At 33.3% G+C, this 19009-nt stretch overlaps 1 protein-coding gene across 3 annotated transcripts in view; it reads right to left on the reverse strand.

Moving 5' to 3' along the window:
- The window catches only part of LOC145683298 (chymotrypsin-like elastase family member 3B), a 368302-nt gene that overhangs the window by 329712 nt on the left and 19581 nt on the right, over window positions 1-19009 (reverse strand). For all 3 annotated transcript variants that reach the window (XM_081754658.1, XM_081754657.1, XM_081754659.1), the window contains exons 2-3: window positions 16766-16853; window positions 4767-4814 (exon numbers count right to left, since the gene is read on the reverse strand). In XM_081754658.1, the coding sequence (XP_081610784.1) occupies window positions 4767-4814; window positions 16766-16835 (118 nt within the window). In that variant the 5' untranslated portion in view covers window positions 16836-16853. The remainder of the gene's footprint in view (window positions 1-4766; window positions 4815-16765; window positions 16854-19009) is intronic.

Genomic DNA, 19009 nt, shown 5'->3' on the forward strand with positions numbered 1-19009 from the left:
GATACTTATGCCTCTTTTCATGTTGAAGTGTTTGAATCTGACTTTGGGATTATTAATGATCCCATGATTTGGCCCAGTGGCATACTAAATGGTCAATTTTATGGCAAACTTTTAACAACTAATTCTGCAAATCAAACTAATAATGTTAATAACAATAGCTAATTCAATATGAAGGTCCATATTTTGTATCAAAATGTTCGAGGACTTAGAACAAAAAGTAATATATTTTTTTCTTCTCTTGCCTACTGCTCTTTTGATATTATTGCTGTAACGGAGTCATGGTTTAATTACAAGCAGCATACTGATGATTATTTTCCTGAAACTTATAAATGCTTTCGCTCCGATAGGAATTATACTACTGATCAGTGTAGCAGAGGTGGTGGTGGTTTGTTAGCAGTTAAAACAAATATAAATTGTCAAAGGAGATTTGACTTGGAATCTGAAATTGAGTGTTTTGGATTGAGATTGATACGTCTAATGGAAAAAAAATATTAGTGACCTGCTGTTATTTTCATCCAATTTATTCAGTTACAAATTTTATGAATTATCTTAATTATATTGTTTCCAAAGTGAACTCTTTGAACTATGAAGTAGTGGTTATTGGTGATTTTAATATATCCAAAGTTGAGTGGACGAATAGAAATGTATCTAATGATATAAACTATTATTCTAAAACTAAGGCTAAAGTTCTATTTATTTTTTTTAGATGATATGAATTTGAGCGTTGCTTAAGGGACATCTGGTCTTGATTTAATTCTTTACAATACTTATATTCAATCTAATAATTCAGTAGTATCTTTGGTCCCGCCTGATCAGTATCATGTTCCGATTGAGATTACTGTTAAAGTATTATCTCTAATACGGGAGATACCAAGAGATAGCTTTTTGTTATATCAAAAGGGTGATTATCTTTCTTTATATAAAGAAATCGAAGGGTTTCCCTGGGCCAATATTTTGTTGAATACAGATATTGATTTTTTTGCTCAAAATGTTAATGATGTATAATGAATGCAATTAGGAATAATGTTCCTTCAGTAACCAAATCAATTTCTAGATATCCGAGATGGTATTCTCGTAATTTACTTTACTTGCTTAAGAAAAAGAATAATGCTCATAAGAAGTACAAAAGAACCCAATCTTTTCAAGATTATAATGTATTCCCTAAATTTCGTTCTGATTTCAAGAGAAACTTACTATTGATAAAACTAATTATTATAGTAAGATTGAGAATAGTTTAGAAAATAATCATAAAAGATTTTGGAAGTATACGAATAATAAAATAAATGCTAAAGATGGACAAAAGACAATATTAATTGACGACGAATTTCTCTCCGATCCTCAACTGATATCCAAAGCTATGGCTAAATAATTTGCAGCTGTTTATCATAAAGATGATATTAATGTGAATGATGATAATGTTACTTTTATTTCCAGTCAATTTTGTAGTGATCCAATATTTTTTCCTACTAAACAGGTAATTGATGTTATTAAATCTTTAAATGTTTAAGCTTCTGTAGGTCTTGATCTAATTCCGATTTTTATAATTAAAGGTATATCTGAAATAATTGCACCAATTTTGACATCATTGTTTAATTGGAGTTTAGCATCTCATTTCTATCCTAATGTATGGAAAACTGTTGTTGTAACTCCAATTCCGAAAACTGATGGAAGGTTCGTAACTGATTATAGACTTATTTCTATTCTTGATGTCATACCTAAAATTTTTGATTAGCTTATTTAAAATTATCTTTATAGTGCCGTTGAACATTCTATTATACCTGAACAGTATGGTTTTTTGAAGGGTAAATCAACTAAGCTAAATTTGAATAAATTTTTGACTTTGGTTTCTCATGTTGTGCATAATCGTGGTCAAGTTGATACTATCTATTATGACCTTGCCAAAGCCTTTGATAAAATATCTCATCATATGCTTCTTAACAAACTTCAATTCTTTGAAATTCCTAAATCCTTGATACATTGGATCGCTTCCTACTTGTTTGATCGTAAATTTGTAGTTAGATATATGGGTTGTAAGTCATCTGTGTACAAGATTTCTTCGGGTGTTCCTCAAGGATCCAACTTGGGTTCATTATTATTTTTAATATATGTGAATGATATTGGTAATTATTTGAAATGTCCTTTATTACTGTACGTTGATTATCTGAATATATTTTCTGAAATAGCAAGTAATCAGGATCACCTTAAATTACAAGCTGATATTACCTCAGTCTATCAATGGTCTGTACAAAATTTACTTCCCTTGAATATGAATAAAATAAAAAGTATAGCGTTCTCCAGGAAAACGAATATATCGTACTTTTCATACTCAATAAACCAGTATAGAATTCAACCTGTATCAATTAACAAAGACTTTGGAGTTATGATGTATTCTAAATTATTTTCTGACCATCATGTTTCTACCATGGTTTCCAAGGCTAGAAGGAATCTGGGACTCATCAAATGGGTTGCTAGAGATTTTAAAGATATTATAGCATGCAAAATCTTATATTGTGCATATGTTCGATCTCACATGGAATTTGCCTGTTTAATCTGGAACCTTAATCTTTCGAGTATTACTCAAGTTCTGGAGTCAGTCCAGATTTCCTTCTTGGCCTGGTTAAAATATAAATTTAAATTATACGATCTGACTAATAGAGAGATTCTTGCCAATCTGGATTTACTTGTTCTTGAAGTTCGACGTAATTTAAGGCAAATTAAATTTATTCATGACATAATACATGCTAGACTGAACTTAATTGAATATTTGTATATTAAAGTTCCCCAGTACAAATCTAGAGCTCACCGTTCGATATTGTGTAATAGTAAATTTGTTGGTTCTCCATTATTTATTTGCGCGACAACATAAATAAAAAGTCACTTATAATTGATTTCCTTGATTCGAATTTTACACTGCTTAGAAGACTGATTTGGATTGTTATGTTTAATAAATATACAAAATTCAACCTTAGTTTGTATATTGTCTATTGAATTTTCATCTTTTTCTTTTTATTAATATGGTTTATATTTGTCCATGTGTTTTACCACTAATATTTTTCGTACTTGTTTAATTTTATGATAAACATATGTAATTATTAGTAATACATCCTGCTTAATTGAATATCTATTGAACTGAGGATATGTTTGTAATTTTATTTTGTAATTTAGTTTGTATCCAACTGGTGTTAAATTTTCTTTATATACTTTGTTCTGTATTTGGTTGTGATGATTTCATAAATTTTAATTTCTTTGGGCCTTATGCAGAGTCGTTTTGACGTATGATTAGCGTCATACTAAGAGCCTGACTACTGCAGGAAACTTATGTTAGTCGAACTCTTTAGTACCTCACTAATCACGCTTCAGAACGACTCTGCATAAGGCCCTTTTTGTTTTGCTTGTCTTTTTTTCTTGTAAAATTTTATTGTACGTAATTGTATATCTGACCATTATGGCTTCAGCTGTGGTCCCAATCATTTATAATAAATAAATAAATAAATAAATAAATTATTATTATTATTCTTACCATAACAATTGGATTATTAACTAGGGCACATTATATTTCATGGGTGGCTAGCAATTCTGCTACGCCACTAGTCTCCCTTAGTCTGTGATTCTCTCTCTTTCCCATTTAGTTTGGACGTATTTTTGCGTTTGGCTTTCATATTAAACCTTTATATTATGCAACCATTCTTAATGAGTTCTTTTTTCTTCTATTAGTTACCTTTCGTCCTGTTGAGTTGCTTTCGTACGATCATTTTATAACTTTTCATGTCATGTATTGCTCTCACGACAATAAAACCGCTATTCTTGACATTTTCACTTATTCTCTTATTTGCAGTTATCCTCACTGATATAATTGTAACCAAATTGATATTTCGTGCATTGCCTTTGTAATTTTGGACCAAAAGAACGACTATGTTTTTCGGGTTGGCTAATAATGCAAGAAAGGGAGAATTACAGGTATGTATGAACTTTTGGAATCGTGTATACAATACGTAAGATAAACTAATTTCTTTGACGCTTCGAACAGTAAGAGTAAAACGTGCTCATGTATTTTCTCAATTTTTATTAATAATGTAATATTAATTAAGTAATTAATTCAGCATATTAAAGCAATATCATTTATCTTAGAGCCTGGATTTAGAATTGTTCGTAAGGAAGGATATTTACCTTATATTACGTTAAACCAGTTATATTATATAAAGCAATAGTAGTTGATAGAAGCGAGAAACGTTAAATAGTTGTTACTCTAGAGAACTTGTGGTACTTTAAGCAGGATCGACTTTAAAATTTTAATGTTGGGTGCTTCGCTTATGGACATATATACATATTTTATTGATTAATTAGAGTAGGAAATTAGTTTTACATTAGTGGTCGGTGCTATTTTTTAATAGTTTTCTATCATTAATATAAGTATATAAAAATGTATTTACTCTTTGTTGTATCTTTCAGCGCTTATTTGTTTTCAAACATTTTGGGTAGGTCTGTGCCTTACAGACGTACTCGCTAAAGCAGCCACTATATTTAGTTCCCCAACTTTAATAACTGTGTCTATGAATTTGAGCAAACACGTGTAATAGTTTGAACCGTTGACATTGTGAGCTAAGCAAAAATACGGATTGAATTATATATTAGAAAGCATTAGCAATCCTTATTAGAAACTCCGAATCTAGTATTTCTTACGAAGTGTTTATTATTATTATGTTGATTATTAATTGCTATCCGTAAAAATGTACTAGTAAAGTTTAATGAGGAAGTATTTTACTTACCAGGCAAAGCATCGGTTCCGTTATAAATCATAAAACCCACTTCCGGATCTGTAACATTTTAAGATCGTTATCACAAATAATTTGTAATGAAGTTACTTGAAACCTTATTATATTATTTCTCTAAGTTTTACATTCTCATTAATTTTATTTGTTTCTTTTTTAAAATAAAAATAACCTCTCATGGAATATAAAGGTGAAACGAATACTATAGAAAAGTGATGCAATATAAAGGTGAAATGAATAAGATCAAAATCATAAATATCGTCCCCTATTCTATTTTTCAGTTTTCTAGCAAGGTAGTTGGGAGAAAATCTGTTATTGTACTACCTATAGTTAGTATATACAGTACATTTCGTTTAGGCAAGTGTTAAACAAAATGTGGAAGAACTATATTTACTTAAGGTATTAATAAAAATTATAAAAACTACAAAATGCCATTCTTTTCTTAAAAAAGTGTTTAAATACCGCCCCCTTTGTTTCTTCTGATATAAAGAAGCAGAAATAGCTGAAAAAATATTAAAAAACAAAAACCGTTTATTATATTTTCTAATTCTGCTAACACTTACAAGGATGCTTTCGTTTAATAGGCAAACCAAAATCTGAAAACTGTTTGTATTGAAACTGTGAAGAGAAAATGGCAAACTTGTGTTTAAAATAATATTAATATTTGGGCTACGTTCATAATCAAATTAAGAATCACACTAATCCATACAAACATATATCACAGTTAAACTTTTTACGCTCTTTATCTGAAGAACACTCGTTGTGACACTACAAAAAACACTTCATGCCATAAATCTATTTTGTTGCCATCTTATCCTGTGAGAATAGCAGTCCACACATTGGCATGTGGCGTTATTGTTGCTGTGTTCCTTATTAGTCGAAACATGTACAGCTGTAGCTTCTGTGTCATTTTTTGGTTGACGAGCTTGAAGAACTCTTATCATCCTTTTTCGGGGACCAATGTTCTTCTTCGATGTTTTTGTTTGGTTCTGTGTTCCAGACGTAAATGGTCTAGCAGCAGTAGATGGTTGTTCCTCCGTTTCTTGAAAATGAGGTTTCCTACGCAATATAGACTAAACAATGCTTTGTTCGATTGATTCCTGTTTCCTTTCCTTCTTATCTGATTCCATGATTGTTCCTTTGCGCGGTGAAACAATGACCAATAAGGCAGCTTCAGCTCTTTTTGAAGTTGAGGGAATCATCACTGGGACTGCCCTAGCAGCTTCCGGACTGATGACTTCAGAAATATTGGGAAGCACATTTCTGTTACTGTTCGAATAAAGTCCTGACCTGCTTGCTATTACCTCCACAACTATTTCTTGATGCTTTCTTGCCTCCTGTTCCCATGCAAGAAACTGAGCGTTAGTAAATATGTCCGGTTAGAAAGGATAAATATCCGTTTTTCTGAAGCCACTTATTGGAATTTCCAACGTAGCACCATGCACATATCATTCTGAAAATAGTGAAGCGACTTGTAAATTGCGAACTATCCGTCCATAGTGATTTGAAAGCCAGTTTTCCATAGCCTTTGCATAATAGGTCTTGAGTGGATACATGAAATATACGTCAAGGGGCGTAATGTATTGTTATGGTATAGTGGGGGTTAGCTGTAGAAATCCACCGCTCATACCCAGCAAGACTCCACCACCTGTTACGATTATTGGGGGTTCAATGGTTAGAAACCGGTGGCCAAATACTAACATCCCGGGGATTCCACTATAACTAAAACGTGTTATAGAAACCACACAGTGTGTGTTCGTGATAAAGCGTGAGCACACATTATTCCGCTTAAGACAAGATTCATCAGGAACCTTGCGTTATACCGAGTTAGGAATCGCTTCTCTCCTTCTTTCTTCGCCAGCCAGACGGGGCTGTGAATAAATACATACCGTATTTATTCTCGGATAATCCTATCCTCATAGATTCAATGGAATGAAGTAAGGCTGAAAGAGAAAACGCATCAAAGTTGTAGCTCAGTTAATTCGTTGTCGGTACCTGAATATACCCAGGATCTATTGTACTCAGGGAAGTTCAATGAAGAGAGAAATTTCAGAATAGTAGAGTTTATTACAATGATAAGATAGTATACAGAAAGAGTACAAGCGAGAAGACAGAATGAGATAAATACAAAATTTCAATACATACTAAATTCTCAAAAAATATTAAGGTCACAATTACTTAGTTGAGCCATATTCGAGTCTAGTATTGTCTCTTGGCTATTCCAAAAGACTAAGTTATCAGATACGACTTTGATTCCATTATTCTCTTAACTTCTATTTAAAGTCGCGGAAAAGGATAAAAATTATAAAAAGGGGAACGAAAGAACAAACAAGTAAAGTCACGCTAAAATTATTCAAGTTATTCAGAAGGGACATAGAAGTATGCTTTACCCAGGCTATGTGCAGGGCGAGGCCGGTCGCCAATTCTAAGTTCGAAAACTATATCTTACAGGAAAACTCAGTGAATCTTCTGAGTCCACACATACCTGACTGGTATCGGATACTACCAGAGCACGTCTGATCGTCTTGGAAGTCGAAGAAGAAATGAAGACAAGAACTGATCAAGGCCGTTTTCTACTTCTTATATAATACCTGTCCAAGGTCGACCTTGGACACAAAAAGGTGGGAGTTGGTGGAGTGCGAAGCTACAAAAGAGAATGGAAGGAGGGAAGTGGGAGTATGCTTCGAGCAAGCTACACGAACACCATGTTTCAACCTGGTGGGTAAACGGCTAATCCAACCGGCTTTATTTGCTACAGAAACTCTTCGCCAAGGACATTTTTGATAATACGCATTTTTTATTTCTTATTTATTTTCTCATTTTTTTACTTCCTTGTTTGTAACCATTGCGTTACACAAGGCACAGTACGATTTATATTATTTATTTATGCATACCTTCTTCAGCCCTGAAGCCCCTTCTGTCGGCTTCAGCCGGCTGGAGGCCTACGCAACCAGGTTAACAGAAGTAAACAACTCGTTCTTCGATACAGTCATCCCGAGCCTCCTCCGTCGCATCAATGCCTCCAAGTTCCCCACAAGGAGCGCGGAGCTCACAATTAAGGAATCGAAAGCCGGCTATCAGGCTTACACGCCTTATGTAACAAATTTGCCTCGATTCATTTAAGAAAAAGAAAACAAGAAAAAGAAAAAAAGTCAAAAGCTATCTCTCGTTACAAAAGAGGTGACATACTTATGCACCAGCCTTGCAAATAAATAGGCATAGCCTAGCAGACTAGTAAAGAAAACGCCGAATCAAGGAAGAGAAAATGCATTCCGTTTTGAAACAATCTTTTCTCCAAGGTTAAATTCACTTAGTGCGTTCCGTAAATTCTCGGAGAGGAAAGCAAAGGGAAACAAAAGAACGGAAATGAATCGCTGGCTATGTTGTTTTATAAGATGTGTAAAACAAAGATCGGTCTTGAAGATCGACAGAGCTTAAAATAGGTCAATACTGGAGGGATTGACGTGGTCGTTTGGAAAAGCCCTTTGGGTGAAAGGTCGTACAACCATTTGGTCCTTCTTATCTGTGTTCAGGCATGTACTGTAGTCATGAAATAATTATCACTATTGGGAGACACAACAATATACAAGTTGTTTATTAACAACAATGTACATCCTGATTTTTAAAAAGGTGAATACATATAGAGGGCTTACGTTCCCTTACTCATACATGCTATTGCAATTATTACAGCAGGACCAAAAGGATTACATTGAAGAAGTTTTACTGTGGAACGAATTAACATAAATTGGCTGAAAATGCACGTCTCTAACAAGAATCAACAATAAAAAAGAAGTATCTAAGTAGAACATAACAGATAATGATAAACATTATTATCATAAGGCGACATTTCATCAAAATACCTTTCATTACAGCAACAGTGAGGTACAAGGTCATCTAACAGCAAACTCTAAAAGAGTGAATTATAACATTTGAGTACAGGATGTCACTGTTTTCCAGGTAACCTTTCTGGTAATGACGAGAGTATGCCCGCTTACAGGCCAATGACTATTTTATAACAAGGTAAAAATATCCATTTTGAATTTTAAAGGCATTACCAAAATTATTGTTTTAATGAATTTTATTTCTAACATAAGGGAAAGAAAAAGTAAACAGAATTACAAAAATATCTACCTAATGAGAGACAAGGTTGACTAGTGTGCAATACTTCTTATGCAATACTAAGATAACAGCAATGGGTTTAATATTTACAGCAAGGTACTAATTTAGTAATGATATCAGTAATACTATCAAATTGGTAACTGGTTCCAAACATTTAAGCAAATGGTATAGGTTTGATAAGTAGGTAACTTTACAAAGTTGTAGAGCAACCTAAATAATCTTTACTTGAGGATTTACAATTAAAGAGAGAAATCATTTCTTATAACAACATATACTAGCGCTCCTGTACTGAGCTCAGTTTAATTTTATAGTTAATATGTTTCCTCGGTTATACCTTCATATTTAACCCTAGGTTATACCAAGAACCAAGTAGGAGCAGAGAAAATAATTTAACAATACTGGTATACTAGCAAGTGGACAATAATTGGAAAATACAATGTCTGAGGCCCTAGGATTCAAGCGCTCTACAATACCCAAGGGAGGACATTATTGGTTCACAACCCGGAAATTGTAAACAGAAAGTAAAGTCAAGTCGAGGTTTCTCTGTGGCTCGGTTTCAAACTTTCAAGGCCCTAAATGTTCATTGGGTATTCCAGCGAGTCTAACCTCATTATGGAATTGTGAGTGAAAATATGAGTGAATATATCTACTGCTTTCACTGCTATTCTGATATACATTTCGTTCTGAAGGTATGCTGATTAACAGTGTTGATCACATTTGCCATTATCTGTTTAGTAGCACGTTATGCCCATTTGTATCTGATAACAAAAGTAATACTCTTTACATATTCCATTGTTTGAACATTACAATCAGTAGAGAAAACAGTTGAAAACATAGGAATTCCAATATAAAAAATTCGACGCTGAAGGCATTGGATTGAAATACATCCGTCATACGGATACGTCATATATTGTATACGGAAACACAAGCAACTGTCAAGGTTAACAGAAGTGGTTGTATAAATTTCATATCTGCTCAGCTAGAAGCAAACTGCAAACTGATGCAGCGAGTATTAAAAGCTCTTTTTTTGTACATGACGTATGAGGAATGTGCTAAGGAGAATTTAAGGAACCATAGTGAAGCAATGAAAAGAATTTACAGAACATGATCCAATTAAAGTTAATATTCTACACACATTATGTTTGAGTCAATCTATCTCAAATTACAAACAACCCTCGACTGTATTGTTCAAAATCTTTTCAGCAACAAATCTAAGCACAACAAATCTGGATGGTTCAACATAGATTCCACATAGATCCGCATCGGTCAACCAGGGTGCTAGAACGACGATGTGGGTATAGGGAAAGTCTAGATGGGTCGACATGGATCCCATATAGACCCACATCGATCAACTATGGGAGCTAGAACGAAGATGTGGGTTCAGGGAAGATCTGGGTGGTTCAACATAGGTCCCACATAGGCCATCTAGGGAGCTAGAACAACGACCTGGGTATGAGGCAGATCTAGATGGGCCGACATTGATAAAAAATAGGCTGGTATTGTTCAACCAGGGACCAAGATCGATGATGTTGATATACGGCAGATCTAGATGGGGATTAATGACAACCACTGGACCGGGCCAACATTGATCTGGAAGAATCCACATGGGACCCACATAGATCAACACGGACGCCAATGTCGATCGACATAGATTTGCCGATCTTGGCCAATGTCGGCAAAATGTTTGCCATTCTGCATCGATCCACATCGACACCGACATCGATCCCACCAACAAATCTCATGTTGATCGACTTCGGCCCATCAATTGTGCTACTGGGGAATAACCGTTTTCTTTGCAATATGATTCTAGCAAGAGGAGGAATTAAGAAGGCTCAAGCTGTAGTACCGGTCAATGTAATAGGAGAAACCAATTTCCAGGCTGAATGTGTACTACAGAACTTTGTAAGTATTCAGACTGTCAGCCACTGCATCATTTTGCGGTGTTACTATAGTTAAATCCTCGTAGGTTAGTCTATGTGCAAATTTAGATGGGACGTGAAAATAATTTCTTCAACGCGTATTATAAGCATGTACATTTTTATTGAAGTTCAGACATTTGTATATATTATTACCTGATACATATGTAAACTTTATAGTGGTAAATAATTAAATCTTTTAAACAGCTGTCGACGAGAAGTCTACATTTTAGGCATAAAATTCTAACCACTTTCGTTTCAATTTAAAAGTAATGTCACTCTTACTACCATTACCGCAAAATACGATATTGTATTTTAATACTGCATGAAAGGTATCGTAATATATGGTTTATTCTGTTGGTAGATTTATTTTTTCCCTGATAGTTCTTATTGCATAGTAGAGGCGATTTAATTTAGAAACAGTTATTTGTGTTTCTCCCAAACGATATTGCAGTCTACTCTTGCTCCTAAGAATGAACCGTATTTTGTTTGGATATAATCATTTAATTTTATCAGAAGATAGAATGATTTTTAAAAATGAAAGTACTTCAAAAAGCAAAAATAAAAAATCAGAATTAGGCACAGATAAAACACGTTAAAGTGTTAGACTTCCTTCTCTGAAACGTTCGACTCTTTAGGTTGCCATTTGAAAGAGCAACGTGTTTTTAAACTTACAGGCAGAAACATAATCGGGCGATTCTGAAGCTAATTATTGACAGAGGGGACCGCTTTAAATAATCTTCAAATAATAGTAATATATTTTGGTCAATTTACGTTTGCCATCACCAATATTTCTGGAACTGATTCTGATAAAATCAATTGCTGAATATCACTAGGATTTCTCAATATAATGCAGATATTGATTTTCGTCATAGATTTGTATTTTACTTACAAATTTCCCTTATTCCACTGTGCTCAATATTGTATCCTTGAGTTACTGTAAACAATAATACAATGTATTCTTGTAGGATCTGTTAACCATTTTGTAGAATTCTTTAGGTGGAAGAGAAGTTTTAAGTGAGTACAAGATACCTAATTGTTTGAGCTCCAGGACGAGAAATTTACTAACTGAAGTAATGATACGTCACATTGGCGCCGACAAAAGGTTTGTTCAGTAAAATACTTGAATAAAAGAGCAGTATTTTCTGATTTGTTTTTGTTATAAGTAAGATTTATTTATGAATGTATTTTTAATTGCATTCTTATTGTAGCTGTAAATTTGTTTTATATTTTGATTTGTTTCAAAGTGTGATTGAAGTGTAACCATGATATAGAGCGTGTAATGAAGCGAAAGAGGCTTTTTTTTTGTTTTCAAAAAACCAGAAAGTGTTAACATGTGGTATATCTGTGTGGCAAATTAGTAATAACGTAATGATTAAGCTTGAAGAATTTGTATATCCATAAAAGTGTACTACCTATGCATCCCCATACTACATATTGTCTTTATATTTAGAGAAACAATTTGTTTTTGTCTAACAAGGAGAGGGAGAACATTTTGTATATAATAAATTGATAATCTTGTACAGGATTTAAATTCTTGTTCTGTTTCTTATTACATTTCTTTGAACGATGTTCCTTTGGTAAAGAGACATTAAAGAATATAAGCGTTGTTACTACTAGATTGGAGAGAAAATGGTTCTCTATACATCTGGGTTGTCTGTGTTACTGCCAGATAAGTACAAGGAGTTATTTAATCTTCCTGATTTTGAGTTACTTAATAGTTCTAGCGATAGTTTGTATTTTACTTATAAATGAAAGGAATCCTTATCGATGAACAGAACGCGACATAGAATTACTTTCATACACGTCCTGTGGAAATCAAAGAAGAACAATTAGATTCGGATCAATCTTCTACTCAAGTTGTTTTATTCTCGGAAGCTAAGATTACTATACGAAAAAAGAAGTAGTTTAGAGTCAGCATTTGGATTCTTCTGGTGAGGAAGTTAAGAATGAGAAGGTTTCTCCTGATAGGAATAAGAAATAGTATGCTACCAGGTTCCTATTAGAGATAGACATAAAGATTGTTTTTTCATTAAATAAATGTCGATATCATAAAACATAAACTTCTTAAGAGATCGGCATATTTTTTTAGCTTCTATATATTTGTGCATAGACGCGATTTTCTTCCTTTTTGTATTGATATTTTACAAAGTGATGCAAGTCCATTAACAGGGAGCCTAAAAATAAGATGACCATCCATCTCGATTACAATCGGATCTATAATTGTTTATCTATCCGAGGCAAAGTTACTCTACTGGGTTTTATAGCAAGTTATATAGCAAGTTTTATACTACGTTTTATAGCAAGTACCGCCAAGAAATGTAGCAACACGCAGAAGAGACATTTCCTGTTATTCTTTTACGAAAAAAAAGAGTGAAACAATTACTTCTAAGTAGGAGTTTTGAAAAGTTGGTGCAATACCTTGCACTAAGTATGTTGCCTAAGGTTGCACAATAGCTTATAAAAGCAATTCCATATAGTGAGATTTTTCAAGGTGATGTCGGAAATAAGGAGCATAGTAACAAGAGAATCGAATGCAATGTAACAGCCCATCGATGTTTCTTACAAGTGAATCTATAATTACTTTATCTTACGGCATCCCGACGAGAGAGTGCCATTTCTGTAACTGTATCCGGGTAGATATGCATCACCCTTTGGTGGAGTCGTTCCAATATAAACGCGAAGTTACTAGTCATAGAACTCTATTTCCCAAACTTCAATCAGAAGAATAGAAGGTATAATAAGGACGCCAAAGAATTATAGACACTTTTTTGTTTTGTAAGTTTAAAAAAGAAGCTAGCGAGGGAGAAAGACATCTAGTGGTCCTTTTTAAAGAGGAGTTTCTTAATAACAGTTATTTAGTTAAAGCATTTTAAGAAGAGTAGTTAGTAAGAGCAGTTAGTAACGAGTTACTTAAAGAGCCCCTTGTGAAACAAGCAGTCTTAAAATTGTAAATCGACCCAAGAAAGATAACAAAAGGTTTCGAAGTGAGACAAGTGCTTAAAAAATTAGTGCGGTTTCAACAGTTTGTGTGAACCAAGCAGTCTTAAAATTGTAAATCGACCCAAGAAAGATAACAAAAGGTTTCGAAGTGAGACAAGTGCTTAAAAAATTAGTGCGCTTTTAACAGTTGGTGTGTGTATGTGAGTGCGAGTGGTCGGTGCTTTTCATGAATGGAGTACTACGATTTGGACAACCCAGTTATAATCGAACCGAACTACAATCTGGACGAGATTCTAGAAACAATTGGTGACAAAATATTCGAAAGCGTGTTTAAAATTACTGCCTACGGTGAGTTTTAGAAAATACTAAAAGAGCGAAACTTCTTCGAAATTAACTGCAGAATTCGTTACGGCAAATACTAAACCCTGGTTGACCAAAGGAATTATAACTTCGATCAAAATATAAGTTACTAAGAAGTAATACCTTAAAAGCACAACAACGAGCAAGGTTCTACAAATCCAAAATTTGGCATTATATAAACATCAAAAGGCAGAAAAACTTTCTCGACGCAATTTATAAAGTGGATAACTGCTCCATGTGGAAATTAATAAAAAGTACCTAAAGAGAAACAAAATCGCTAAAGTATCTTTCTCCGCAGCATATTATAAAAGGAAAGTGCCAAATATAAGAACAAGTGGTTTTGGAGCAAAAATATGGAAGACCTTATACATTTTTTTTGTAAAGTTTGGATTGTAACTGGAGAAAAAGATACCGGAAACAGAAGAGAGTAACACAGGACTCACCTATATCCATTGACTTAGAATTGGAACCTGTCACCAGAGAGGAATTGGAAAATATAATAAACAATATGGATTGGCAAAAAACTAAGGAGAACGTGGAGTTTCGGTTTCTTCCCTTAAGAACTAGAGTGGTCTTCTTATAAAAACTGAAGTGCTATATTTTTAGTTTGTGTATACAGAAAGGATATATTCCAGGTAAGCTAAAACATTTTAGAATAACTCCACTGTACAAAGGAGATGATATTAACTTGCCTAGCAATTATCCTACGATTTCTAGTCTTTTTATGTTTCCAAATTGTTAGAGAAATGTTTGCATGAGAGATTGGTCTACATTTTAGAAGGTAATAATTCATTTTTAATTATCATTATGGATTCAGAAAAGACAAGAAAACAAAAATGCAATATTAGAACAACTAAATGAATTGCAAAAGAACAACAAATTTAACATCGCAAAATATTTAGATGTAAAGAAAGCATTCGATACAGTACCACAAGGAAAAAAAAACTTTTAGCCAAACTAGAAAGAATAGGATTCCGAGGTAACGCTCTAAAGTTAATTGTAATCATTCCTCTCCAACATATATTTTAAAACAGTGGTAAACGGTATGTGTTCTAATTATAACATGTTACAATGTGGCTACCCGAAGGTTCTTGTTTGTTTCCTTTATTCTTTGCTATGTTTGTAAACAATATTGGCAAGTTAGATTTGGAGGGAAAAATTTAATTATTTGCTAACGATACATTTTCTAATCTGGCAATTACATATTTAATTTATGGCTACGATACAGATAGTCAATACGTCTGCTCCAATTAGTCATCTTAGAACAATAACATCGCTAAAGTCTCTTTTTCCGGAGCATATTATAAAACTTAAGTGCCAAAATCAAAGAACAAGATCGAAAGAACAACGTATCAGCATAGCAGTTCAGCGAGGAAATGTGGCTTCCATTTTAGGTACATTACCTCCTGCAAAATTATTAGAAGTTTTTCTTTTATAACTAACTATTCAAAATTTGCTCTTTATCTTGTATATCTTTTAAAATAGGTATAAAGGTCAAGAGGTATATTTAAAAAAGAACATCATACCACCGACCCAGATTAGTAATAATGATAATATAAGGTTTCCAAGTAGACACCGTTTAATTTCTGTTTTAATAGTTCTATGGGTGTGAAACCCTTTCATTGTTTGTAATTTTAAGTTTCTTACTTACAGAATATGCAAAAGTTCCAGTTTGCCCCGTTAAGTTTTGTTTCAAATTAACTATTTTAATTTCAATCTCGTCCGCCTTATATATCAATATCTCACTTGTTACTGGTATTAAAGGCTCCGTCCCATAAACATGTGATATGTTTCTACTGATTGATTCCCCCTATACCTCAAAAACTCCCTTAATACTAATTTCATTGATCCTGCGTTGTTAAAATCTCTTACATTTGGTGTGGTGTATGTGATATTTGTTTTATTTTGCAGAGGTTTTGCTAAACTATCAGTCCTGCTACGAGGTCGTAATGAATATTTAATGAACGAGTTCACTTTTTGACATGATGAAGTTGCTTTCTTTATGTAAAACCTCAAACCTAAATTACTGCATTTTTCTTCTGTTTGCGGTCGATTTTTCAATATATTCAACATCTCTATACATAGGCGTTCCGCAACCTGAGAACTCCTAATGCTTTCCAGGTAGCCTATATTATATCATATCAGACAATATGGAAACTCAACTTTTCAAATGATTAAACGGAAATATCATTTAAACAATTCGATTAATTACTATATATATTTGAATTTGATAAATTGCTTTTATCTAAAGCATGCTGTTAGTAGGCTAGGGAAATAACTGAAAATAGGAATACATATTTAGGTTTTATTCAGCTACTGATTTATTTGAGTTAATTACTGTTCAGGACGCGGTGGGCGTTTAACATTTGTAATTTGAAACATCCAGAAATTATTTTTGTTTCAATTTTCCAATTAATAAATATTTTGTAACTACACCCCAATATTTGCGTCTATTGTACTACATACATTTTACTATAATAAGAGATGCATTGTAGTTTGGAGGTCCTTCAGGATAACCAAATATAAATAAATATTTCTTGTTGAGGCAATAGGTGCATTTACATCAAAGCGTTAATTCAGAGTACTCATTCTTCGGAATGCATTATTCGTTATTTATATCTTAATCTAAAACTATGTAAAATTTGAGTATTTATTTACCTTCACTGTCAATAAAAGCTGAAGTGGTAAACCGGCATACAATAAGATGAACAATGATGGTTTTAATCATTGTCGTGTGTTGAATCACCTACAAAAAATATATATACTTGTACACATAAAAACAATACAAATAATTACTTATTTTTACGATATAGTTAAAAATTCTTGTTTTTGAAATATAGGTCTATGAAATTTTTAGTTCATATTCTTACTAGTAACAGCATTTTTCTTTTTTCTATTCATCAATTCAAGTTCTTACAATTGCTACCTATACTAAACTTGTAGCTTATTTTTAAACATTCGTAAAGGTAAAATATTATTTACTTCTTTTTAAAATTTATTGATAGTAAAATACGTAAAATCAAGAAATGAATAGGTCATTTGTTTCAGTTTGCTTTTAGTATTTTAATCAATATAGAATAAACAATTACAAAGCTCATTAAGTAATATTTTATTTTGAATTACCTTTTTAACTTATGAATATGCAATAATACCGAACTAGGTAAGGAGTATGGGTTTACAAGGATTGTAATTTATAACCTGCAGTATCTTATGAAAGTGCCAGCACATATGTGCTACGAATGCTTACCCCTCTCCAGAAGAGTAATCGCGAGTATGGTACAAGAGAAATATTGTATCACTGTGAACTAAATGAAGATGAGTTTTTCGCTAGAATAGTAAAAATAATAGAATTCACGAATGCTGACTTTATAATGTTACTGAATTATACTATTGTGGAGAATATGATCGTTGCACCAGTCCAAGCACATCTAAATGTGAAGGATGCAACGCCTGTGATGAAACGACTGTTCCAAGAGGAAACTGATGAAGACAGAAATTTGTGGGAGAATCAGCCACTTATGCTTGCTCACCGTAAGAAGTCTCAGATGGCGAAGGATAATCAACGTAGCAACGAAAAAGTGACATCGGATCGGCATGCTAATGTAGGCGATCTTATATTCCTCAGAGCACATTCCATCAGTGATGCAGCAGCACAGGAGGTAAAAAATATGTTCGATCTATACTCAGAACCATACTTATGTGTTTTAACCCATTCTTAAGGTTGTGGAGCTGATTGATCGGAACAATGGGAAATCGATAGAACACCGATCCGAACATCAGTTTAAATTGTGAAAGCCCAGAAAGGAAGAATACTGGAAGTGGCGGAAGAAGGCAGATGAGAATTGTGCCAGTCAAATTTTTAATGACTTGCCTGAAGAATACTGCGAACATATATGTACATATTTGTACATATTTCGAAATATTGTGTATATATGTATATAAGTGTATATGACAGGTTTAATTTGTTTGTGTATTATCTTCTTATAAGTATCTGTGGATTTAAGTGAAAGATAATCTGCGAATGCTTAGTGACGGCGCAGGGATCTACATATTCGAACGCCATATGTGACAGAACACGCCATACCATCAGCATTTGTGTACCCGTTGTAATCGCGAGTTTTGCGTTTCGCTCACTTAGGGCGGCATGACTGAGCGCCCCGCTCAATAACCTTCTGAACTCTACCTTAGTTGTCTAAACTTTACTGGCAACATTGACAACACATGACCAGCAGCAGCATTGTGTGTGTGAGAAGTAGGAGCAGATGGGCATGAAAAAAGAGAAGAAAAAAAGAAAGATGCAGCTATGAAGAATAATTTTAAGTGATGTAATAATATAGTAAGAAGCATATGAAGGCCAAGAAGGAACCATAAAGTGTAAATACGTACTTTACCTGCCGGTCAAGGTAAGAAAGAGAAATTTGCGTGAAGCTATTGCGTATTCGTGAATAAGCAAGATACTGCAAGAAAACATACCATATTACTAATGAAGATCGTACTTGGAAAATACTTTGTTTCCATGCGTCTTAGTAAAAAATTAAGCAATTGAATTTAACGTGAATTCACATGATAACATCAACGAAAATAATTAAAACAAGTGATATATGTATACGGTATACGATACACTAAAGCATGCTTTGCACTTGTAAGGTTATAGAATTCTTTTATAACCCTAGAAACATGTGCGCATATAAAAAGTAAATCTAAATATTGATACAGTATTTACCCAAAGAGATATTATAATATTCATTTCAAATACTTCATTCATAACATAATCTGTTTTATAATATACAGCATATAAATGATGCAAGGATTAAATTTAATTAAGTTTCTTGCGCCAGTCAGTATTACTAGAAGTTAATCACTTGTATACACTCTGGTGTATCAGTAAATATAGAACGTCAT

Source organism: Thermobia domestica, chromosome 4 (genome assembly GCF_964235325.1).
Source record: "Thermobia domestica chromosome 4, izTheDome1.hap1.1, whole genome shotgun sequence".
Taxonomy (NCBI): Eukaryota; Metazoa; Arthropoda; class Insecta; order Zygentoma; family Lepismatidae; genus Thermobia; species Thermobia domestica.